General features: G+C 44.5%; 1 protein-coding gene across 1 annotated transcript in view; it reads left to right on the top strand.

Annotated features, from left to right (window-relative positions):
• Dscam (DS cell adhesion molecule) overlaps window positions 1-26679 on the top strand; it is a 444522-nt gene that overhangs the window by 181304 nt on the left and 236539 nt on the right. Inside the window, exons 4-6 of the mRNA XM_050162107.1 lie at window positions 20932-21078; window positions 23059-23337; window positions 25704-25979. Of these exons, the coding sequence (XP_050018064.1) occupies window positions 20932-21078; window positions 23059-23337; window positions 25704-25979 (702 nt within the window). The remainder of the gene's footprint in view (window positions 1-20931; window positions 21079-23058; window positions 23338-25703; window positions 25980-26679) is intronic.

Genomic DNA, 26679 nt, shown 5'->3' with positions numbered 1-26679 from the left:
ATTGATGAGTCCCTAGGGGTGGCAATCAACAAAGATCACAGCACCTCTCTTTTCCTTCTTTGTGCTCATAAACGGTCTGGGTGAGGCAGATAATGTGGGTTTAGACCTAGGCAGGTCACCATTGCAGGCCATCAAAGCACTCAATGACCTTATTATCTAATATCTAATCCATGTCAACAACTCATCCATTTAGAGTTGTCTTTCTTTAAAAGGAATTAGGTTGAATCCCAGAAACATCATGGAACCACACTGAGGAAATCATCAGAACTGTGTGTTAAGCTTCAGTTATCTCTCAATAGGGAAATATTAGAAACTCCCAGTGTTATTTTTGCTAGTTCAATGACTGTCCCTCTGCTCTGTGCATCACTCCACTGTGTCAGGATGGGGCAGTGTGCCCGTCCTTTTTCTTGATGAGGGTGGGACCGGGACTTGAACTCAGGTGCTGCTGGCTGTCATAGGCTCACTCTTTGCCTCATCCGTGTCCTGTGTTTGAACATCTCTGGAGTTCTGGTAGCCGCACATGGTTTCTGCGGTTGCTCTTTCCCTGCTGCTGCTGCCTGGTCCTGCAGAGAACATTCTTCCAGGCAGAGATCAGCTGGCCCAAGGAGAGAGACTCAGCATGTGGACCAGACCCAGACAGGAGCCTGTGTGTCTGGGGCTCCCTCCCTTGAATCATCAGCACAGGAAACCTCTATCCAGGAGTCGAGGTCTTAAAACAGTTTTTTCCTTTACATTTATTTACTATTTAGTGGAATGTGTATGTATGTGTGTGCACATGTGTACATGTGTGAGCACATATGCACGTGAATGTATGTATGTGTGTATATGCACACATGTACAAGTGTGAGCACATATGCATGTGAGTGTGTATGTGTGTGTACATGCATGTACATGTGTGAACACATATGCACGTGAATATGTGTGTGTGTGTTTGTCAGTATCATGACAAGTGACAGTCAGAAGACTCAGTTCTCTCCTCCTACCCCATGGGTCCCCAGGACTGAGTTGTCAGTCTTTCTGCCAGGTGCCTTCACTCATCTCACTAATCTTAAATTCAGGTTTTCAAAGAATCTGTGTTTACCCTTCCCATGTGCTCATGGGTATCCATAGCATAACCTGGTGATATGACCTCCTACCTGTTATTAAGGTTTGTTCTTAGAAAGCAGTATAAGCTGTTGATTTGGAAGAGCCGTGTTTTCTGGATTACCGTTATCTGTAACTATTTAAAAATATCTTTCAGTTTAGGAAGGCTACTGCCTCTAACCAGAATATCTGAGGTTTGTTTTGTTAGTGTTGAAAGTCTATAAATATTTGTTAAAATAATTTTCATTGAGCTTGGTATGATGGATGGCTCACACCTATAACCCAGCACTTGAAACATTGAGACAGGAGAATTGCTGTGAGTTTGAGACATTTAAAAGAAGCTTAATAGATTTCTCTTGTTTGGGACACAGCAGAAATTTAAAATGCAGAATTTCTTTTCTTATTTCATAATGAAGTAACAGATTTAGAAATTTATTAACTGAGCAAAGCCTTGAGGGGGTGGCACAGTAAATAAATGCATCAGGTATTTACCAAACCTATCTAAGATGATCATGGAGACTCTACGGGAAGGAGAGGCTTTGTTTAAAAGTATGATGTAAGCCACTGCCTTTGAAGAGCATTTGGCTCCATTCTTTTCTGCGTGTATGCTACAATGTTCTCTGTATCCCTGTATGTCTCTGTGTTATCTGCCTGTTTCTCTGTATCTCTCTCTTGGTCTACCCACAAAGAACAAAGAAACCCCCAACTGCCTCATCTCAGATACCCAGCATCACAGTTCAATTTCTGCTACAAGCAGGTTTCAGCAACGTATCCTGCTCAAAATTACATTCTGAAATGAAGAGCTCCTTAGACATTTGCAATAAGGAATTTCCGCAGACCTAATGGGCTGGCACCCGTTCTCTAGGTTCCATTTTTAAGCAAGCCTTGATTGAATGAGTTTGTGTCACATGACGTGTGGCACAAGGGTGGGGCCCCTGACTTGTCCTGGTGCAGTCATGGTGAGCCCCACATTGAGCTGTAGCCCCTCTTGCCCTTGCCTAGAGGAAAAGCCCATTGGAGGCAGGGAGATGTCACAGCATGAGGCTTGATGGGTTTGTTTGCCCCAGAGAAAGAAACAAAGAAACACCAGACACCCTGAGAGCTGTAGCTGTTAAATATACTCAAGCTGTTGTTTCCTTTTATTCAACACAGATTTTCTTCTGCTTCCTCACTGATCTGAACTCTTGTCATGTTTGTTTATTTATTAGTGTGTGTGAGAGAGTCTGATGTGTGTGTGTGCGCGCACACGCACGTGTGTGTGTGAGGGAGCTCAGGTCAGGCTTACACAGTCAGTGCCTTTACTGTCTGAGCCACTGCACTGATCAACACTTTCATTAAGAATTACATGATTGCTAATCTTGAGTATCAACTTTATTGACCGAGAAGCTCATAGCCCAGTGAGATACACCCACAGATTGCCTGTGAGTTTGTTTCTAGAGAGGAGGCAAAGACCTGCCTTGGATGTGGGTGGCGCCCTCTCACAGGGTAGGGCTAGGATAGAGCTAGGATTCTGTTCTCTTACCATTTCTGTGGAGCTTTGCACAGCCGTGCCCCTCTCCTGAGCTGCCTCTCAGGGCTCAGGTGGAATGAGATAGAATAAGAGCAGAAGTTCAGACAGCACAGCATTCTCTCAGTTTCATGTCCACCATGTTGTAAGTTGTCCACCACATCCCCCTTCCCACGATGACCTGGAGTTCTGAAAACCATGGTCCAAATTCAACTTCCTCTTTTCAAGTTGTCTTGCTCAGATGTTTGTCATGGTGACAAACACACCTTGACATTCTTAATGCGAGCCGGAGGCATGTGGAGTGAGTTGTGGTCTGCCTCCAGATGTCTGTTAGGTGTTGATGCATGCAGGTTTTCAAATGCAGAACGGGCTTCTTCAGAGCTTATCTGGAGTAATACCCGCTCTTCTGTTGGTACCCATAACCATGACAAGGGAGCAGGAAATACTTGTGCTCATCAAACCACAGCCATGGCAGCAGCTGTGGGGAGGCTGGGACTCCACACAGTTCAGGACCCGTGATTTCTGCAGTTGATTTCATCCCACAGCAGTGTTATATCCCTTGGTGCTTTCCTATGATGAATTTATTTCCTTGGAGAAATCACTCTGTTCACATTTAGGGGGTGGGGGGAAGTATAGTTACGGTTTCTTATGTGCTTTATTTTAGCTAGGGTTTCATGCAGCCTAGGATAGCCTCTTCAGACTCACTGTTTCCCCCACACTGGACTTGAGCTCCTCCTGCTTCTGCCTCATCTCCATTCCTATTTTAAAGCTTTTCTCTGTGGCACATACAAGGGATGAGTCATGCTTCTAATGATCACCGAAGCACTAAAGTCCCCAGACCTTAGAATGGGACATGACATCATCGGGAGGAATGTGTCCGAAAAGCAGGCAACAGAGTCAAAGACATCCCTACTCTCACTGTTGAGTCCCACATAAAGACTAAGTTACACAACTGTAATGTATATGCAGAGTGCCTAAATCAGCCCCCCTGCATCCTCCCTGGTTGTTGGTTCAGTCTCTGTGAGCCCCTGTGAACCCAGACCAGTTGGTTCTATGGTTTTTCTTGTGGTACCCTTGTCTGATAGCCATTGGATGCCCACCTGTATCTGAAGAGAAACAGTGGAGGAGTGGATGGGGGGGTGGGAAGAGGAGATGGAGGGGAAACTTTGATTAGGATGTAAAAACAAGAAGAGAAAAGAAAAGAATGTGACCTGACTTAAGCTGGGACATTGTAGACATTATTTATCTCATATGGGTAAGAGGAATGGTGCAGGCCATTGGTCCAGTGTGAATTCCGTCCTTATGAAAGGAGAAGCTGGACACAGAGGCAAAGGAAGGAACAGAAACCAGTGAAAGCACAGGTGGAGATGAGCATTGCACTGCCATAAATCAGGCATCTAAAGCTAAAGGATTCGGGAAAGGATGGACCCCCGTAGATGGCCTGATCTCACAACTCTCGTCCTCCAGGAGTATGTACATCTGCATACCTGTTTTCAATCCCCTCTGCAGATCTCTGCTACCACAGTGTGGGGAAGACGCCAATGGCAGACACGCAAGGGGTTGTCATAGCAATCAGCTCACCAAGGCTCATCCAGCCTCTCTCCGTGAGCCATGCTAATCTTCACACTGTCCGGAGTGTCTTACCTGAGTGTTACAGATCCTTCTAAAGTCGCCGCTGTCTAAAACTAATTGAGAGTAGAATTTTCTCGTGTGCAAGAAAGACAGACAAAAAGTTCAATTTTGAGCTGGATATTGAGATTTACTCATCTACCTGCGCAGGCGCCAGAGGAGACTGAGGCTCCATTGGTTTCTTCCTTCTGAGTATACACATGAGCATCCTTCCAAGGACACTGAGAGGAAAAGGGGCAGAGTCAGTGGTGGGCAGGGGACAGAGGATTCCTTCCCAGTGACCAGGGGGAATGAACACAGCTGTCCTCTTAGGATGTAAGATTCTCGTTTGCTCTCCTCACCTGCACTCCTGTCTTCTCGCTCCTGCATCCTCCCAATCCTGAGCTCTCCAGGTTTCCCCTCTCTGATGGGTGTGCTGTGGCAATCCGTAGAGAGGCCCCTGAATGGCAGTGTGGGCAACCGTGATGGTCTGCGGCTACATGAGAAGGTTCCAGGGAGTTCCCACACGTCCCTTGACTGTAGCACGTCACATCTCTTCAGAATATGGTATGCGGTTTAACTCTGTTAATTAGTCTGAGTCAGGGGAGCCCGGAATTATACACTGTGTGGTGAGATCTTTACCAGGTTCATGAGGTTAAAATGATTTGAGTTCTTGCCTGGGCTATGGTTGTCAGGCTCCTGCCTCCTGTGTGTGAGAGTCGAGCTCTGGGAGATTTATTTAATAAATGTATCAGAGTAGTATTAATACTAAAGCACCAACGATAGAAGCTTGTTGTGGGTGTACACACAAATACATATGAATATATATAGTTTAAAAATAATAAGTGGTGTCCACTTAATAATAATGCTGCCTTTTTCTGTGGTCCTCATTGCACAATGTCTCAGGGTAAAATATTGGCTATCCTCTAATTAAAATTTAATATAAGAAATTTTTAAAAATGGCCTCGGTGCACATCATTTAAAATAGCTTCATTTTATTCTTGTTTAAGTGACAAGTTGAAGTTTTCCCAACAGGACAAAAGAGTAATTTTCATAAATATTAAAGTGAGTGAGATATACATTCGAGGAAACTCTTTTGTGCTCCATCTCAAGAAGAGAGTGATATGTCTTGGAATGCTGGGGACTTCCACTCATCTTTGCTGTAGGGAAATTCTGCCTTTATTAAAAACATGTCGGGCGGCATCGAAGGAATAGACAGCTCTGCTGTGTGAAGGACACGGGGTGGCGTTTACCGTGGGACTTGCTAAAGAAGGATCGCACAGAATGAGTGTGTCCTGCAGATGTAAAAAACTAATATAAACGGTGTCTAAGTGCAGATATATGGGAAGGGAACTAGAGAGAATGAAACGTAAGGGCAGGGTGGGCTTTCTCCAGAGCATGGAGGTCATACCCCGTTTTTAACTCGTGTGCTTTTCCCTTCATGGACACAGTTTAGCTGGGAATGGACGTATTGTGCTTAGACTCATGAAATATGTTTTTTAAGGATCATGGTCTGACTATTCCCATGGAGGAAGGCACCCTTATAATGGGACGAGCTCATGGCTTGGCTCTAAAAAAGTACTAAACCTAAGAGCCTCGTGTTAGATGCCTGCCAGGCTGAGACATGGGAGAAAGGCCTTGGGGGAAGGTACCAGGGCTCCCCCTAAAGGATCAGCTGTGAACTAACCTGTCTCAGGAAAATGCAGCCACATCCTCAAAGCAGTCTTCCCCTCTGACTTTCTCCATCCGTGGAGGGCTGCATCCCACCCCTTGTGCGCTCTGCTTCTGCACAACCTGTCTTCCACCCAGTTTCGCCCGTTTCATTGGGTTTTGCCTCTTGTCTCGCCATCAGGAAGTAGTAGTCACCTACCTCCGCCCTGGTGCCAAACCCTGGACCTTTGGGTTCCCCCTCCCATTTATTAAGGCAGAGGTGCCCTCAGCCACAGGCTTCACCTGTGCTTACCTCACTCTCTGTCCTGAACAGCATCACACAACAGAGTATTTTCTAATGCCCCATCCTTTAAGATAATCGTATCGTTCCTTCCTGACCCATTGGTCACCCCCTTTCATGTGTTAATAATAAGAGATATGGATGCTAAGCTCCCAATTCCAGGCCATTCTTAGACTGCCTTTGGGATAACCTGCAATCACTTAGCCCCATCTCCACTCCTACTTCTTTTTTTTTGTCTTCCAAAGAGCTCTGTGTGTCTAAAGCAAAGTATGCACCAAGAGTGTTGGCATTGCCCCCTCTAAAGGTCAACCCAATAGAACCAGCCATAAATGTGTACATGCAGATATACCGACTTCTGGATAATGCAGTTGCTTCCCAAGGACTCTAAGCCGTGGATCCATCTTCCTCTATCTACAGAAAGAAGGATACTAACTGTTAAACATGGAGAAGAGAGATCACATGGGCATCCTCCTGAAGGCAGCTGGATGAATGTTGGTGGAGACCAGGTCCTTGGGGCTTTTTTATTTCCCTGAATGAATCCGTGGGAATGAAGGGGCTGAGGAACCACGTGGATAAGCAGCTGTCCCTGCACATCATAGGCTCCATAGTGGTTTGGGTGTGAGATGCCCTCCACCCCATAGACCTATGTATTTGAACCCTGTCCCCACTCCCGTGGTGGTGCTGTTTGGGAAGACTGTAGAAGCTTTAGAAAGTGGAGCTTTCTGGAGGAAGTGCATCTCTGGGGTGGGCTTTGGGGGTGTGCAGTTTGGCCCTTCCTGCAGTCTCTCTGCTGACTGCCAGTTGAAAGGTTCCCACAGCTATGAGGGACTGCATCCACGCTGGAGCTGAAAGCAGAATAACCCCTTTTCCCCCTAAGCTGCTTTTGTCTGGGTATTTTATCACAGCTGCAGAAAGAGGCCGACACAGCTGCATATGGATGGTGGCTGTTTCTGCTGAGGGCTGGAGAAGCCCTCCCTGAGGACCTGTGCTCCCCTTCAGCTCCTTCCAATAGTTGTTATAACTATCTAGATTTAACATTTTATAAGTATTTATTTTAAAAATTATGGTGCCTGCATGATTATACAAATAGGTGGGTTCCCCCTCTTGTCTACATCTTGCTTTGACCGTATCTGTCCTCCCCTGCGCCCTTTGATTCTCTACGCTGCCAAATTCCCTTCCAGTGTCTCTCCCCCCTCTTGTCTGCTTGTTCGCTCTCTCCTGTTTCTCTCTCCCCTTTCTCTCCTCTGCTTGTTGTGTCTGTGTTTCTGTGTCTCTCTCTCCTTCTGGCCCCCTGTTCCTGCTAAGGAAGCACTCACTGTGTTCACGCTCATTTCTTAGCTCTTTTATCCACCTATTCCCCCACCACTGTTCACTTTTCTCTCTAATTGCTTTTCTTGTCTCCAACTGAAAGAATTTTTTTCCCTAGACACGAGTGGCCCCACAATGGGTGGCAAGTGTCCCATCATGTGAATGAGTGAGTTGTTTGAGTGTCTTTGATTGTTGTTGTTGTTGTTAAACCTTAAATAATATCCTTAAAATCTAATTTTACTCTTTTTTCTGAAGGATATATTCTGGAAAATCATGAGAAATCTAACTAGAGTAAAGATTAATGGTTTACTCCAAGATCTGCACAGGCAAAGCTCTGATCATTAACAAACTAAACAGGGTAATTAGGTGCACAGTTGAATGCAGTGTGCGGGCTTAAATTAGCAGTGTGTAATTGAGCCTCATTTAACTGTGGGAGAAGTACACTGAGCAAATCTTAGTTACAGGAGGAAAATGTCTTTGTGAGATTGCCTTCAGAGTATTTTAACATGTGAATGCCAGAGGATTCTGGATTAGGAGCTAGGCTGGGCATCCACATCCCCGATTTTCAGTGATTTCTTCCAGGCAGTTCAGTCTGTACTACGCATTGGTTTCCTCGACATCACAAATTACAACAAAGAACAGTGACAGGGTTAGGTTACTGCCTGAACTAGAATGCCTTGTTTGCTTTTCCTATTTGGGGGAGGGAGGCCTCAAAATTTGTATATCTTGAATATCCGGTCATATAATGCAGAGCAGAAGGGAAAGGGCAGAAACAAGGGGGAGCAAGAGGGTGGCTTTGTCCCCCAAGGTCTCTGTCACGGTTGACATTCTAGCTGAAGAACCGTGATGCTGAATGCAGGCAGTTAAGTGCAGTGCCAGGAGTGAGTGAAACAGCCATGGATGGTGAGAAGCAGGGAACATGGTCAGTTAGGTGTTGGGAGGGCAGGGATAACAAAGGTCAAAGAAATGTTGGAGGCATCTATCTCTGCTGCGTCTATGCCCACCAGTAGACTAGCTTGGAAAGCAAGAGAAATCAGGCCGCCCTTGACAAATCTTGCCTGTCCTAGCTTCCTTTGTTACCATACTACCAAGGCTTTGGTCTGCATGTGCCATGTACCACACCCACAGATACCTCTTAGAGCAGGCTATTAGAGTCTGTAAGAGAACATGGGTGTAGGCATAAGAAAGAGAATGTACTCTGGTCCTCTCCCAGCTTATGTCCATGAATATTTGCTACTTCATTACCTCTGTTCATTTGCATATGCAAATTTATGCTTATACTTGTGCATATATAGTACATTGATTTATGTATCATTTTGGTATCGCTCTAGATTGCCTTGGAGATCTTTGCAGAACTACGATATCTTCCTGTCCTTTTAATCACTGAGTTTGAGCATATTTGTTTTTTAATACAATTACCCTCAGTTAAAATTTTACTGTTTCTAAAGCATCGGAGGGCACTATAGCTGAGTGTGTTTTGAGGGACATCAATTAGTATGTGGCTGTGTCTGAGGATTTACATAGGAGAGAGTCTTTGGAGAAGACCTACTGGGTTGAAGTCTACACAATACTTACCACTAAAAAATAATCACACAAGTTGGTCCCCAGAAATGCTTCACGAATTTATACTCTGTAAAACATGTTCATTTCCCTTCACCCCCACTAAGATTATATATCCTCAAGTGTTGTGGGAGCTGTGGGCTGCTTTCCTGCCACCAGCTCCCAGCCACCTGGCTAGCTTATGCCCCCAAATAATTACATGAAAACTGTGTTCTTTTAAACACTGCTTGGCCCATTTCTATTAATGTTGTAGCACCATGAGGTGCGCTTACCAGGAAGATTCTAGCCTACGTCCATCCTTGGTTGGAGCTTGATCACGTCTGCCCTGGCCATGAGCTGCATGGCGTCTGTCTCTCCTCTTCCTCCCAGCATTCTGTTCTGTTTACTCCACCCACCTATGTTCTAACCTATCAGGGCCAAGCAATTTCTTTATTAATTAACCAATGACCTTCCTCCATCACTCAAGGGTCTTACTGGTTTTTAAATATCTTTGGAGGAAATAGCATGTCTTAATTGGCATCAATGTGGTTGACTTATAACTAGACTCTCTTTAGAAATGGAGGAAGATGAGTTTCTTTCTTTCATTTTCAGAAAATTGATATTTTCATATATTATGAAATATATCAAATCATCTGTTCTTAGAATATGTAGCATCTTGTCATTTAACTCAGTCTTTAATTTTGTTCTGGGAAATATTTTAGAGCATTAAGTGTCCTTTGAACATTGATAGCAGTTGCAGCTGGATATTTAATGTTATTAGTCTAGAAGTCTGATCTTTCATAGTTAGGTTGTGACAGAGCCTGGCTTCCTTCCAAGTCCTCACTTCATTCAACAATGCTTCTAAGAAGATAACATCACTCTGGTGTGGCCCTGGTGCAGATGAGGCAAGCCAGCCCTAAGCCACGCATGCATCCCAGACCATGCAGTAGAAATCACAGGGTTGAGACTATAGTAGCTGCTGTGGTCTTCTGAAGTCTCTCCTCTGGGGCTCCTGATCATTCCCTGGACACTCTGTCTCTTGCTCTCTCCTTTGCTGGGTTGTCCCATGACCCTCTGCTCTTATCCCCCACACAGGGATATTCTGAGCATCAGTCTCTGAGACAGGCTGCTCCTTCACCTGCAGATCAGCTCCCATGCAGCCTGCTTCAGTCAGCTGTGTTCTCTAGAGGCCCTGCCTTCTGCAACAGGGCTCCCACCCTGAGGTCCTTTCTGGCCCTCACTGAGAACATAGCATCTTTTGTCTTGATCAGGATTCCATTGTACTCAGGTGTCTCTGTGGCTGAATTTTCACTTCCTGTGAGGATCCCAGTCATAGGGCATCTGGGTCCTCTCGCCACAGGGTGACGTCATCCTGAAGTAGCCCATCTACAATGACATTGTTTTTAAATAAGGTCTTATTTGGAGAATTCAGCATATAATGTTAGATGGAAAATGTTTCAGCCATGCCTCCACACCAGCCGTGTTAACCACCCCTCCTTCAGCTGCCAGTGCAGTTCTTAAGGAGCCATCTTCCTCAGGCTGTTCTCTGGGGTCCCATCTGCAGCTCCTGCTGGTGTCTCTCACACAGAGAGCAGAGGGCACAGAAGAGCCCTGCCGAGAGTTTAATTCCTCTCTGACCTACATCCGAACTAAGAGAAATTGAGAGCTTGGAAGTCATTCTGTTTCCTCTTCTAATTCAGTTGATGCTATTTGAGCATTCCCATTTCTAAAAACCTATATATCCATTTCCAGCATCCTCTCCTAACCTTAAAGACTTAGAACTTAAGATTCTAACTCAAGTCCTCTGACTTCCTGATGTTGCTGTACAAACTGTCTTGAGGAACCCAGTTCTGTCGTGCGGGGATGCAGCTGTCGGGGCGAGGTGGCAGGAAAAGCCTAGACAGGTTCTTTATGTGGCATTACCAAGCAACATCTGATTAGCAGAGCCATCTGCTCTTTTAATTATTATTGGCTTAGTTCAGACGGAAGCAGCAACGAATAAAGAAATCAAACTGAAGAAATGGTTTGGAGTGAAAAATCAAGCCTGCTTTAAAAATCTTTTTTGCAATTGTACCAGGGTCTATTGAAGACCTAACCCAGCTGCACAGCAAAAAGCCAGAGAGCTAATGAAAGAATAATTAACATCCAAATCCTAAAATGGGCTTGCTCTCAGGTAATAAAGTGAGGTCGTTCCAGGAGATCATTTTTGTAGAATGCATATGAAAAAGTAATTATGTCCGATTATAAAGTGGTATATCTCAGCTTTCTGTCTTTTTACCCAAAACTGAACAGAAAATGTTTTCACATGTGTATGTGTTATGTTTGTGTGTAGTGGGCACACATGTAAGCTGGAGAATAGTATGTGTGCGCACATGTGTAGAGACTGAAGTTTGACAGTGTCTTTCTTGATCACTCCTCCACTTTATTTTCTGAGACAGGGCTTCTTGCTGAGCCTGGTATTTGTTGATTATGACTACTCAAGCTAGCCAACCAGCCTGCCTGCCCTGGGATGCCCTGTCTCTGCCCTCTGAGTGCTAGGATTAAGGCTGCCACCACACCTGCTTGATGTGGATTCTGGAGATCCCAACTGTAGTCTGGCAAGCTCTTCCCTAGTGAGCTGTTCCCTAACCTAGGATAGAATTTTAAACACAGCAATGATGACAGATTGCTTCACATGGGTGTCTAACGAATACTCTTGGATGGTAAAAGCACATGCTGTTCTGGGTAATGGGGATGAGAAGTTGGACATTGCTCAGTGATGTCTTGCTGTTCTCAGTGGAGGAGAAGGACACTGGACCAGAGTCTTCTGCATGAGCAGCATGAATTCCCATCGCGATATGGTAAAGCTCAGTATGGGTGAGGTGAGGCCATAGGCATAGAGAATGTAGACAGCACTGCTAACAACTTACTGGAGGAGCTGAGACTAGGAGTGCACAAAAGGAGGCATCTAGGGAGAGAGTGGGGCTCAGAGATGCTGAGGACAGCAAGTGAGAAAAGGGGAGAGTGTTTAGTACTGATAGGAGACGGGAGAAGAGAGGAACGTCCGTGGGGATGTGGTCACAGTACAATCCTTAATAGACAGAACTTGTGACCTGGGGTGGTGGGACTCCATCCTGACCCCTAGGGAATGGCCTGGTGTGATGGGACTCTATCCTGACACCTAGGGATGACCTGGGGTGGTAGGACTCCATCCTGACCCCTACGGGATGACCTGGTGTGATGGGACTCCATCCTAACACTTAGGGATGACGTAGTGTGGTGGGACTCCATCCTGACCCCTAGGGATGGCCTGGGGTGGTGGGACTCCATCCTGACCCCTAGGGAATGGCCTGGTGTGATGGGACTCTATCCTGACACCTAGGGATGACCTGGGGTGGTAGGACTCCATCCTGACCCCTACGGGATGACCTGGGGTGGTGGGACTCCATCCTGACACCTAGGGATGACCTGGTGTTTTGGGACTCCATCCTGACACCTAGGGATGACGTAGTGTGATAGGACTCCATCCTGGCCCCTAGGGATGACGTAGTGTGGTGGGACTCCATCCTGACCCCTAGGGATGACCTGGGGTGGTAGAACTCCATCCTGACACCTAGGAATGACGTAGTGTGGTGGAACTCCATCCTGAGACCTAGGGATGACCTGGTGTGGTGGGACTCTATCCTGACACCTAGGGATAACAAAGTGTGGTGGGACTCCATCCTCACACCTAAGGATAACCTGGTGTTTTGGGACTCCATCCAGACACCTAGGAATGACGTAGTGTGGTGGGACTCCATCCTGACACCTAGGGATGACCTGTTGTGGTTGGACTCCATCCTGACACCTAGGGGTGACATAGTGTGGTGGGATTCCCTCCTAACATTTAGAGATGGCTTGGTGTGGTGGGACTCCATCCTGACCCCTAGGGATGACCTGGTATGGTGGGACTTTATCTTGACCCCTAAGGAGAACCTGGTTTGGTAGAGCTCCATCGCATCATCTAGAGATGACAACGTTATGTTTTTATAATTGTAAACCCCCCTGAACACTGAGTGGAAAACGGGGTGCAGATGCAGACCTGGCACTGAGTATCCCTAGGCATGCAGTGTGCAGTGTAGAGCAGGCATGTGGGTGGATCAATAACTAGTCTGCAGGTGCGAAGAAAGAGCCTTGCTATTGGCTTCACTATAAGGGATGCAGAATAACTAATTTTTAGGACTCTTAGATGTGAACCTCATGTTCAGATACTAAATATCATGTCCGCCAATTCAAGCAACATGACGACACCGAGTTTCCTGAGTTCCCACCATGATCCTGCTGTACAGTTGCGAAGACTTCTGAAGACAGCTGTTGTCATAAAATCCCGTTGGATAAACGGCTTAAATTACAGCTCTATAATACTTATTTCATAGTTTTCAGAGGGTGTCTGATGAATCATTGCTTATTGACCACCCCTTTCTAGCTTGTAGGTAGCTGCTTCCTTACTGTGTCTTCTCACCTCAGAGAGGATGAGCTTGTTTACTTCCTCTTCATACGAGCGTACAAACCCCATCGCAGGGCCCACAATTACTTTCTTAAATTAACTCTGAATACCATCACACAGTAGGATTAGAACTTCTCTACAATTTGGACAGGTATGCATTCAGTGTCTAACAGATGTCTGTGTGACTCTCCTGCCCTACAGCTTGTCACTGTGTTGAAATAAGGTGCGGCGGCGGGGCTGCGTCCCCAACACCCCGGCCGCTTGGCTAGCTTATGCCCGAAATAACAACACACAAACTGTATTCATTTAACTGCTTGACCCATATCTATCTAGCCTCTTCTAGGCTAACTCTCGCACCTGGACTAGCCCATTTCTAATAATGTGTGTAAGCACCCCAAGGTGCGCTTACCGGGAAGATTCTAGCCTAAGTCCATCGTGGGTTGCAGCTGCCTGGGAGAGCTGAGCATGGCGTCTCTGCTCCAGCAGAGCTGTCCGGTCCCTCCGGAAGCAGAGCAGAGTCTGACCTCACTTCCTCTTCCGCCCAGAATTCTATTCTGTTTACTCCTCCCATCTATGTTCCAGCCATGAGGCCAAGCAGCTGGTTTATTATAACTTAACCAATGAAATCAACAGATTGATATATGACACTCCCACATCATCACTGGGATGTCTAAGCATGTTCTTGGACATATTCTATCATCCCATACCCCAGTTAATATAGCCAGGTCATGTGACATTGGCTCACAGGTTTCGCACATATTTTACAATGTTTATATCAAGTGACAGAAATACATACACACGTATATACATAAACAATGTGTATACATACACATACATATACACCACATACATATACATATACATATACATGCATATTTATGGTACTGGGTACACAAACCAGTACATCATGTGTACTAGGCCAGTGCTTTGCTTAGCTATACCCATGGTCAAATGGCAGAACTGTCTTATAATTCTCTTCCATGTCATCCATGGTTAGACTTTTTCTCATGAGTGAGGTTGCCTCTTGTGATTATAACGTAAAAATGGACTCCCGTGAGCTCCTATATTCAGCTGCCCTGCTAAGTGAGATACCTTCTTATAGTTATCCACCATCTCTGGCTCTTGCACTCTGTCATCTCCCATTAATACAATGACCTCTGAATCTTTGAGGGTGGTGTGGAAGTACACATATTCCCTTTAGGGATGAGAGTCTGCAATCTCTTTAGTCTCTCATCCTCTGTGACTTGGCAAGTTGTGATCTCTGTGTTAGTCACCATCTACTGAAAATAGAATCTTCTCAGATGATGAATAAGAGGTTTATTGTTCTAAAGGAAGTAGGAATGAGTCATTAGGAGTCAGTTTAATATTATGTCTATTTAGCAGTGCAATAGTGGTAGGTCCTTTCTAGGGCCCATGATCTATCTAGCCATATGTCCTTAACCCTGGTAAGATATCAGGTTTGGGTTTTATCTTGTGGAATTGGGCTTCAACCTAATCAGAAAGTGGTTGGTTACTCCTAAGTTGTTTTGTGTCAGTATTACATCAATGAGCATGTTTTGCAAGGTCTGTCATAGTGTATGAGACTCAAAGCTCTCAAAGAGCTACTAAGAATGAAGGCAAGAGAAATACATTAAATAAAAAAATTTTAAAAAGTGAGTCGTAACATGTTGTATCCATGTTCCAATGCTCATGGGGACAACATGGATACACATGTTGGCCAATGCCTACTGGAACAGAATGCCCATGCTATTCAGCATCATATTTGTTTGTTTATTCTTATGAATAGTATTTCAGGTAGCAAATCATAATTGCACAGATTTATGGGGTGTAATCTTCTGTATGCATAGATTTATAAATGTGAAATGATTAACTCACTCATTTACATATCTTCCATATTGCACGGTCTTCTCGTGATGAGCTGTTTGAAGCTTACTCTCTCATAGTTCCCTCAGGATACCTTATTGATACCTGCTCTCACCTGGAAACTGAGGTGTCTACCGACATCTGTGCCATTGTCTAACCCTCAATAGTAGAACTGATCTTCTATCAGTCTTAGAAGATTAGACCAAAGTTTTGAGAGCTGGATGTCTTGAATGGCATCACACAGTAGGAAGGTGACAAGGCAGTTTAGTGTTCATTTCCATTGGATTCTGGACTCTGAATTTTTTCTGTGATTCTGAGAAATCTCTCAAAATAAGGAAGCTTAGTTCAACTCATACCATTGAAAAGATCCTTCAGTTTGATCGTTTATAAGAGACTGATCAAATTAGCCAGGTAGAGCGAGCAAAGCAATTAATAGTAGGTATCTTACTGAATACAGTTAAAATTTAGACTGATGCAAAGAATATATACAGGTTTGGGGATAAATTCCAACTTCTTTCTTCCCTTTCTTTATGTTTTAAATCCTAAGACTTAAAGCTGTTTAGGATAGAAGCCCTTTGATGATATGGCTTTATCTTATGCCAGTTTGCATTCCTGGAGCTCAGAGGGTTGCTAGCCTGAGGGATGAGCATGTTCCTGGGCCCTGTTACCTGCTCACACATACACAGCACAGGAGCATTTGATAATCAGCTCAACACACACCAGCTTTGCAGCTCCACTGTTAAACCTGAAGTTTTCTACCACCTGTACTACAAAACAGAGCCATTGAGCATCTGCTGTTTTAATCTGTGCCTTTTGTGCAACTGGACCATGGCTTAGCTGCAGAAAGGATTGTCCTGTGGTCTTTCCACCCCTCTACACCACAATAGTGAGACACATGGCTGTAGAACCCTCAACCTAAGGGGTCCTGCAGTGTCACCACTATGCAAATGTCCATTTTCTGAGACAGTCCTGTTTCTCTAGATAGAAATGCTCCACCTACCCATTTGGTGCCTTCAGGAAGGCCGACTGGACTAGGGCTTGGCCTCATACTTATTTTAGTGGCCCTAGAATAATGCTCACATTAAGTGGCTGCAGGTTGGCCCAAGAACCGCCTGCAGCCTATTTAGAGTCTCAACTATGCACCTGTTCCTTCACTCTGGCCACTAAAACACATCACACAAGTGTGAAGACAGGGATAGCGGTAACCCAGGCAACAGTAACAGCAGTCAGATAGAGAAGCAAGAAACAGAAAAGCAATGGCCCAGGGGATTACACACTTAAAAATGCAGGGACCACTTAGTATGTGTTGAGAAGCCAAGGATGTTTCTCAGACATCCTGTGATGCCAGAATAATACAGCCCAGCCATCACCCATGTTCACAGTGACAACCTCAAAGTCATAAACCACTTACCACCATAATCCTGGTGACTCTGGTTTGCTGAGTGCCTGACATGCCAAAAATTTCAAACTGTAGCTAAGCATTATTTCCATTTAAAACTCTATAGCCTCTCCCTGTATCATATACCAAAAAATAATGATAACTGTAAAATTTGCCTTTGGGCAATGTGTTATTAGGCATTTCTCAAGAGTCAAGGTGTGTGTATATGGGGGGGGTCATAGTTTATTGACTCTAATAATCCCTGCTTGCATTTTTGTTTATCTCAAAGAAGTTATAACCTATGTAAAAGTATGATAAAAGCCATCTTTTACACATGACTCAAGATCCTGTGGTGTAAAGCAGCTGGTAGGATGCAGCAGAAAGCAAGGGGACAATAGAGGGGTCTTTAACACCATAGAGGCAGTGCATCAAAGAGCTTTGCTCAATTTCTATTGTCCACAGTGGGTTCCGCACACCTTAGAGATGAGATGACCCAGGAGCCATGGACTTTCATGCTCTCTGATGATGAAAAGCCTCCATTCTTCTACCTTGTTTTCAGTTTTAAAACATCGATCAGTTTCAAGATGGAATTCAGTGGCCAATGACAAAAGAGAGGCCATCGAAGATGGGCTAGGTCAGCTCTTTCTCCATTCTCTGAACTTCTCAGAAAGTTTTCACAAAAGTAGAAGATTCCAGTTCTTCTGAAATAATGTCTTATGATTTCTTCTTCATGTGCCAAGTTAGCAGCGCAGAGCAAGTGTACCCAGGACCAGAACAGCGTGGGCACTGCCTCCATGGGTTCCCTCCTGTGCTGCTAAAGAGCCATCACAGATGGCCATCCACGTAGGCCTTCCCAGATGATGGTCTGCCAGTGGTCAGGGAAACGTTCCATGCTCAGAAAAGGACAGACTCCGCACATGTTTCCTTTTGGTCCTTCTTGTCTGTCACTGTACTTCAAAAGAAGGGGTTACCGAAGTATTATATAACCATGTAAAATATATTGAAAAAGAAAACATGTTTCTGTTCCACGCTGTGTATATTAATAAGACATGCTCGTAGTATGAGACACATACTAGAAGGTTGTAGTAGGGAGTAGGGCCCTTTGTTTGTCTGGGCTGGCCCACTAGCTTACACCTGAAATAATCACACAGAAATTGTATTAATTAAATTGCTGTCTGGCCAATTAGCTCTAATTTCCCATTGACCAACTCTTACATCTTAATTCAACCCATTACTACCAATCTGTGTAACACCGTGAGGTCGTGGCTTACTGGGAAAGATTCTAACCAGTGTCTGTCTCAGGCAGGAGCTTCATGGCGTCTGCCACTCTGCCCTTCTTCCCAGCATTCAGTTCTGTCTACTCTGCCTACCTAAGTTCTGCCCTATCAACTAGGCCAAGGCAGTTTCTTTAATAACCAATGAAAGCAACATGAATACAGAAGGTCCTCCTACACCGGGAGGTAAAAGATTTCTCATTGCTTTCTTTTGAGGAAAAGATAAAACAAAATTATCCAGACAGTACAGAACTTGAAGGAAAATTTTTTAAGGTTCCTATCATTAATTATATTTTCCTATTTTAAAATGAATGACTTGATAGGATAATCTCCAAATTAATTTAAATATTACTTAATTATTTAAATTCCTTTCAGTAATTTTAAGTTATGCTAAAGCAGGATTTGTCTTTATTTATCTTTTTCATGTCTGTGATTTTGAATTGCTTTTATCTAAGAATTTATGCTATTTCCATTTTATCAGTGCAACTCACTTATGAATAATTTGGGGGTTTTTATAAGACAGGAGTTATGAGAGAGTAGTACCTGCAGCAGGAAAAAACAAAAACAAAAAACAAAAAAACGAGACCTCAAATCAGTGAAACTGGAACTGGAAGATCATTCAGTCTGTAAAATACCTTGTGAGAATAACTCACTGAATTTGATTCCTGCAAACCCAGATCAAAGAAACCAGGAGTGGTGACATATGCTTATAATCCCAACAATGTAGAAATGGAGACAGGTAGATTCTTACTGGCAGACAGTCTAGCTAAATTGGTAAGTTCCAAGTTAATGAGAGACAATATCAAAAAATGTGTATATTTAATAAACAGCCCTTGTTTTAGCTTGTTTTCTGTGGCAGTAAATACCATGACCAAAAGCAACTCGGTGAAGAAAGCATTTATTCTAGCTTATAGCTTACAGTCTATGGAGGGAAGTCAAGGAGGGAAGTCAAGGCAGGAGCCTGGGACAGAAAATCAAAGGAATGCTGCCTACTAGCTTGCTCCCATACTCACCCTCTACCTTTCTTAAACAACCTAGGCTCTCTGTCAAGGGATGGCATCATTCACAGTGGCCTGAGCCCAAAGAAGCTTCTTCTAATATTAGCAAACAGATACAGCAACAATAGGATAGATGAGCTTGCTAAAACGAGTGAGAACAACAGGAACTTTCCTTATTCTGTGTCCTTTCATCTGGGTAGAAGATACTGTGTATCTTCCCATTTCAAATAATCTGATAAGGAAAATCCCGAGTGCCTTGCTTTTGATTGATTCCAGATCAATTTAATTTGATATTCAAGATTAGTCATCACATCTCTTAAGAATGACAATACTATCCAGCCTCCAGATACATGCGAACTCACTTATGCAGGCACACACATGAACATGCACAGACAGGAAGATGCTTGTACACCTACCACACACATGAATTGCACAGATATGAAGATGTGTGTACACCTGCACAGACATGAACATGCACAGACAGGAAGATTTTAGTACACCTGCCACACACATGAATTGCACAGACATGAAGATGTGTGTACACCTGCACAGACATGAACATGAACAGACATGGAGATACATGTACACCTGTCACGCATGTGAATGTGCACAGATATGAAGATGTGTGTACACCTGCACAGACATGAACACGAACATATATATATACCTGTCACACACATGAATGTGCACAGATTTGAAGATGTGTGTACAATTGCCACACATCCGAGTGGACACAGATACGAAGATGAATGTGCACCTGCAGATATAAATGTGCACAGATACTGGAATGCACATATACCTGCACAGATATGAACACACACGCACACAGACAAGACCTGATAATCCTACAACAGTAAACCACAGAAGCTTTCAGCTGAACTCAGACAGACCGAAATAAAAGAAGATATTTTTGCATTCTAGTCTTTTTCCAGAGACAAATCACGTTACCGTTCAGGTGGAATCAGATCCCATGCAGAAATCTTCCACAGACAACCCCAGCAGTGACAAAAGTGGCCTGGGCCACCCTCCAGCAGATGACAGGGACTTTATGCCAAGGGCAATGTCTATACTTTACTTGTTTAACTAATGACAGGAAAGCAAGTATCTTTAGTTTTATTCTCTTTATTTTATTTTGCTATATTTAATGAACAGTGTGATGTGTTTAGAACCTTTTAGAACTTTATATTTTTATACTATGAATTTAGGATTCTGTACTTTCTTTGTTTTTGTTTTTGTCTTTCAAGTCAGGGGTTCTCTGTGTAGCTTTGGAGCCTGTGCTGGAACTAGCTCCGTAGACCAGACTGGCCTCAAACTCACAATGATCCGCCTGCCTCTATCACTGGAATGCTGGGATTAAACACGTGCACCACCACCGCCTGGCTATGGAATCTGTATTTTCAAAAGGAAAGAAATCTCACTTTCCTGAAAGCTCTGGTATTTGATGTCAGAGTCAGTCTGACTGTTTTTGCAATCTGCTCACACAAATGGGAAAGAGACCACATCCAGGATGTGGAGCGGGAGAGCCGAGCACAAATCCTCCTTCCTGAGATGAAAACAGGAACTGTCGGTTTTTAGATTTGTTATTTCAACTAGCTGAAGAAGAACCAGACACCCTCAAACACTAAATACACAGAGTTGAACTTTGACCTGGTGATCATGCTTGTAGTCGTCCACTGCCTTTGGCTCTTAGAGGATGTCTCTCTGCCCCCTCTTCTGCAAGATCCCTGAGCAGCCGGGGTGGGGTAAGGAATGTGTGTTTCATTTAGGGATGAACATTCTGAAGTCTCGTTCTCTGTACCTAGACCAGCTGTGTGCTGCTATGTTACCCATGTCTACTGTGTAATGAAGCTTTTCTGTTGAGGGTGGAGAGACACACTAATCTACAGGTTTAATGCTGAGTTGTTATGGGTCTGTTCCTACCCTGTTTTCCCAAAGTCATTGCTTCTGTCTGTTTCAGGATCTAGATTTCTCATCACATCCACGGGAGCCTTGTATATTAAAGATGTACAGAACGAAGACGGGCTGTACAACTACCGCTGTATCACGCGGCACAGATACACAGGGGAGACGAGACAAAGTAACAGCGCGAGACTGTTCGTATCAGGTGAGAGCGCGGTCTCGGGGAAGCATATGTCTTTGTACTGCCCCTCAGTCAGTTTTTGATGTCTCATCCAAAACGGAAGAATTTGTGACTCAGTGGGAACCTTTAGCTTTTGCCTCACTATGTTTTATAGATCATGTCTTTTAAGCCAGCGTCCATATAGCAATACAAACACAAATATTTCAACTCATTTTGTAGTAGGGAAGATTATACATTCTTTTTTTGTAATATTTTTTATTGAAAAAAAAATTTCCGCCTCCTCCCCGCCTCCCATTCCCCTCCCCATCTCCCTTTTCCCTCCCCCTCCTCCCTCTCCTCTCCCCCTACCCCCAGCTCTCTTCCCCTCCCTCTCCCGTCTGAAGGGCAGTCAGGGATCCCTGCCCTGTGGAAAGTCCAAAGTCCTCCCCCCTCCATCCTGATTATACATTCTTTTTTTTTTTTTCTGATTATACATTCTTTTTTTTTTTTTCTGATTATACATTCTTTTGACCGAAATGATTTTCAGTTTTGGAAGCATGCTCCATGCCCTTGTCTTACTATATTTGTATGTTTTGCTTCTCTTTGAGAGATAAAGCCAATCCCAGTCTGCTTCCAGCTGTACTAGACACAAAAGCCCTGCTGGGACAAAGCTAGGGAAGTGTTCTTTTCAGGTCAGTCACCTTGGCACTCAGAGGATGCTGTGGACGGTGTCCATGGCTGCTCCTTAGGTGGGCAGCAGGACATGGTGTCGGCCCTACTTTTTTCAGGTAAAGGAGTCATGAGAGCTTAGAGATTTATATCAACATTTTAAAGAAAAGCTTGGAAAGCTCTCTTAACTGTGAGCCTCTAAGTATTTTACCTCAAAAGGGAAAGACAGGGATTAGCAATGAAAGACTGGACCAAAAACCTCTAAATTCCAGTATGGCAAACACCAAACGCTGTGGTTCCATGGCCTGTATCCAGGGCACAGATGGTATCACAGTGAGAGCTCAGTCTTGCACAACTCTGGTGTCATAGCCTCCTGCATTAAGCACGACCTCCTCCTAGGGCCAGTTCAATCCAGCACCTGCAGCTTCACTAGAAAGAACTCCCACCTTCCTGGCATCCCTGACACCGTGGAGACTCATTGCAACTCGAGCATCATCATCCCACATCCATGTGTAGTCTGCCTAGGTGCTTTCTACTGGAACTTTGACCACACAGCACATTGTTTGTTCTTAAGCTATGGAGAGAGATGAAATCCCATTATTTTTAGCCCCATGGACAAAAGTGGGGCTGTGAAGCTAAGTAAAACAGGGCAGGCAGAGATAGACAAGTTCCTCAGGTTCCCACCCATATGTGGCCCTTAGACAGAAAATCAAGCTGAACATAGACTAGTGCTATCTAGAAGATGGAAAGGGCCTTGGATTTGGTCAGTACCAACTGCATGCGTGTATTGAAATATGTTATCAAACCCCCATAGTATGTACAGTTGATACTGCTAACCCAAAGTAAACAAGTCTAAAGCATCTAAAATGAATAAAGAAATGTTATAATAAACCCCTTTATCCTATGAAATGAATTTTGCTAATTTGTCAGCTCTCTTTGCTATTATTGAGAGGAGCTGAGTGATTGTTCCATTACCATAAGATGCTGATGGCTTCTTGGGAAGCAAGAAAGTGTAGCTGTGGAGTGTACTCTGATCTAGTATGGAAACATCCTCAAATTTACTAATCTGGAAACTAAAACAAAGTGACTACCATAACCTTTCTTGGGTGAGCTGGCAACTCCTGCCAGAGCACGCTAACTCCAGGTATTTCTACAAAGCAAGAATCAGCAGGCAGAGCTCTGGCCAGGGTTCAGACTTTCCTGAGTTATGAACAGAACAGATCTGTCTGTTTTAGAGATCCGTGGCCGCTGTAGGCAGGAGGTGCAGGAACGCTGTGTGAACACCCACATGTGGTCCTCAGGAGCCACGCATACTCCCTGCCCTTGGCCGTTGACAGTTACGTTTTTCTTCTGCAGACCCAGCGAACTCAGCCCCATCCATCCTGGATGGGTTTGACCACCGCAAAGCCATGGCGGGGCAGCGTGTGGAGCTGCCCTGCAAAGCGCTTGGGCACCCCGAGCCGGACTACCGCTGGCTGAAGGACAACATGCCCCTGGAACTTTCTGGGAGGTTCCAGAAGACAGTGACGGGGCTGCTCATCGAGAACAGCCGCCCCTCGGACTCAGGCAGCTACGTGTGTGAAGTATCCAACCGATACGGCACTGCCAAGGTGATAGGCCGCCTGTACGTGAAACGTAAGTTGGACGGTAACTGGAAGAGGTGGCGTTAGCCTCACAGTTGGTGTCAGGAGGAAACTAATCTTTATCCTTCCCCACAGCCTCCTTCTGACCTCACAGCATCTGACCTACATCCATGGTACCCTGTGTCTGGCAGATGGAAGGTTGCCCACATGGTTGCACAGCCTGGTTTTGAACTCAGAATTTTCCGATGGCCACACCTTAAAGTTTTCATGAGGCCACTAGATAGCTGCCTTCCCAAGAAAATACCATCTAGCTGTCGTTCACAATGACCAATTCTGAAAACAGTCAAGGGAGGGTGTGGTTGGCTTTTATAATTGCAATCCTGTGCCACATCCAGAGAAGTCCTTTGGACCTTCTCACCATGCTCTTCTTCCTCTGGAAGTCTCACTCAACCCGCAGAATATCACATCTTCCCTCCTGACCCTCTGCTCTTGATGGAAGAACAGGCATTCTATTGGGTTCCAGGTCCATAAGTAGAGCTGACTTCTTCTTAGGTGACAGATAGCAATATAAGCTTTATGCAAGGTGCTTGGCATTTCAACGGAAAGTTGAACAAGGCCAGAATGGAGTCACCACAAACTCTGCTTCCCAAACAGACCTCCTTGTTAGGAACATCTTCCCCTCTTGTTCCCGTGGAAAAACTTCTAGGCTTGTGTCTTCTCAAGGCTTCATTTCATTGTCTAAGCCAGGTCAAGTCATGGACACTGATTCTTCTCCGCTGTGGTCTGTACCTCTATGAGGCTTTTTAATGCCTCCTTGGTGACTGCCTTCCTCCACCCAGTGTCCACCATCATGTGAATCGTCAAATCTTCTCCTGAAGATATTTGATGGTGCCATCTACTTAGTTAACCGTCTTCAATAGTTCTTTATTTGTTTGTAGTACTAGAGTTTGAACTTAGGCTTTTTCCAGTGAACTGTGCTCCCAAACTTGCTATTAAATATTATTTTTTTGAGGCAGGATTTCACTAAATTGATCAGGCTAGCCTTAAATTTGTGATCATATTTCCATGGCCTCCTGAATATCTGGGATTACATTATTCCATGAGTTAGGGCAATAGCTCAACAGTTATGGGCACTAGCAAGTCTTTCCAAAGCCCTGGGCTCGATTTCAAGTACACATGACAGCTCACACAGCCATCAGTAATTCCAGTTCCAGGGGATCTAGCACCCTTGTCTGACCTCACGGACACTATGTATGCGTGTGATACACTGACATACATGCAAGTAAAATATCCATACACATTAAAATTGTTTTAGAATCTTGAGGCCCCTTTATAAACCTGTTTGCAGTTTGCCTCCCACTTTTATACTTCCAAGAATTTCTGCTGTATCCAGACTGAAACAGACACTGCCTTACCTGTGCTCCTTGCACTCTGAAACCCCCTTTCTGCTCTCTGGACCCAGAACCAGCCATCCTTGCCATATGAGGATTTCCTGGTCCTTGTTGAACATCAGTTTTGTCACTCTGGCTGTAACACTTATTCTGTTGGCTTGGTCAATCCACACACTCTGATAGCTGAAGGTTTGTACTCTAAAAGAGTGAACGTTGGGAATACTAGGGACAGGTAGATGAAGCTTATTGGCTCTAATCGTATTTCCAGTGAATTTGGTTAAAAGATGTCAACTCTATAAGTAACTATTTCTTCTTCTGGCAATGAAGACAACAAAATTTTATGGAGTGACAGCTTATGAGGCATATCCAGTTGTTTTTGGCATGCACTTATTATACCACGGAATAGCTGCTCACCTGTCTAACCTGTGAGTGCAGACCTTGGCACCTGTTAAAATGCTGTCTGGATTTTCTTGAGTTAAGCTTGTGGAACTGGAAGCTGGGATTTCAAAGACTGGAATTCCATCCTGGTTCCAGTGAGTGAGCCATACATTAAAGCAAAGCACTGTGGTCACATGTCTGAACCCAGTCCTTTTCTTGTTAGCCATGTGTTATTGGCCCAAATGTGGGAGTGGACTAAGGTAAAGCCATCAGTGTTCCCTTGGAACAAAGCCAGCAGGCTTCATATTTTCATACTCATGAACCTGTGTTTAAGTAGCATATTGCATCTCTTAGTATGTGTGGATCAAAACTATCTCATGTGCTCTGAGGAAGAAGTGTAACCAATGCTGTGTTACTTGGTATATATGAAAAAAGAGGACCATTAAAAATATAAAGGACTATCCAAACAGAGTGGGGCCCCAAATAACACTCATGTGGTCCCCAAAGTAACACTGCATGGGTGCCCCCAAATAACTGATGAAGTCCCTGGCAGTTACGCCTTGGTCTCAGCCAGAGCCCAGAGTGTTATTAAGTAATGTCGACACCCAGTGATGTTTTATTCTTTCTTTCTCCCTCTCCTACTCCCCAGAGCCTCTGAAAGCCACCATCAGTCCCAGGAAGGTTAAAAGCAGTGTGGGCAGCCAGGTCTCCTTGTCCTGCAGCGTGACGGGAAATGAGGACCAGGAACTCTCCTGGTACCGAAATGGTGAAATCCTCAATCCTGGGAAAAACGTGAGGATCACAGGGCTGAACCACGCAAACCTTATAATGGATCACATGGTCAAGAGTGACGGGGGTGCCTACCAGTGCTTTGTGCGCAATGACAAGCTGTCTGCTCAAGACTATGTCCAGGTGGTCCTTGAAGGTCAGTGGGCAGCATTGGAGGGTGCACCCCAAACAGAAGCCAGTGGAGCGTGGAGTGGGGAGAGGGTCGTGCAACACCACTCGTAGGGGAAGACCAGCCACACTACCTTTCTTTCCTTCTATTAACTCTGAGCTCACTAGATTGAGCAAGGGAGAGACAGTGTTCTGATAAGGGAGATGGCACAGTGTTGAATGAGAAACGTGACCTGGAAGATGAATGCTTCCCACTCAATGTTTGAAGTTACTTGCCAAAAAATCAACATTTGAAACTAGAGCCTTGGGTCAACTGTTGCCCAATTTGTTATCCTTCAGATGCATGGTTTTAGTAACACCTTGTTTGGGGTTTGGGGGATGCATAAATAGCATGTTTGTTTAGGGTCTACCTGATCAGTACATTGTGTAGTGTTTAGGGGCATTTCTGGCCTCAACACTTTTGATTCCAACAGTTCCTCCTCCAAGTTGTGACTACACACACACACACACACACTTGTTTCCAGATACAGACAAATCTTCCCTGAGCTGTGAAGCATGGACAGGACTATCCCACACTTGAGAGAAAGTTAATGTCAGTAATAACCTCAATTTCAGTAGGATGTTTGTTTGAAAATATAACCTCTGGTTGGTGGCATTGTCTGTAGCCTGGTCAATACGTCCCCAGATTTAGTTGTGAGGAATTGCCTTGGGGTAGAATAACATGGGCT

The sequence above is a fragment of the Alexandromys fortis genome, unplaced genomic scaffold, assembly GCF_014885135.2.
Source record: "Alexandromys fortis isolate MF-2015 unplaced genomic scaffold, M_Fortis_MF-2015_v1.1 scaffold_128, whole genome shotgun sequence".
NCBI lineage: Eukaryota > Metazoa > Chordata > Mammalia > Rodentia > Cricetidae > Alexandromys > Alexandromys fortis.
The sequence above is the reverse complement of the archived record's forward strand: the minus strand, read 5'-3'. Positions and strand labels throughout refer to the sequence as shown.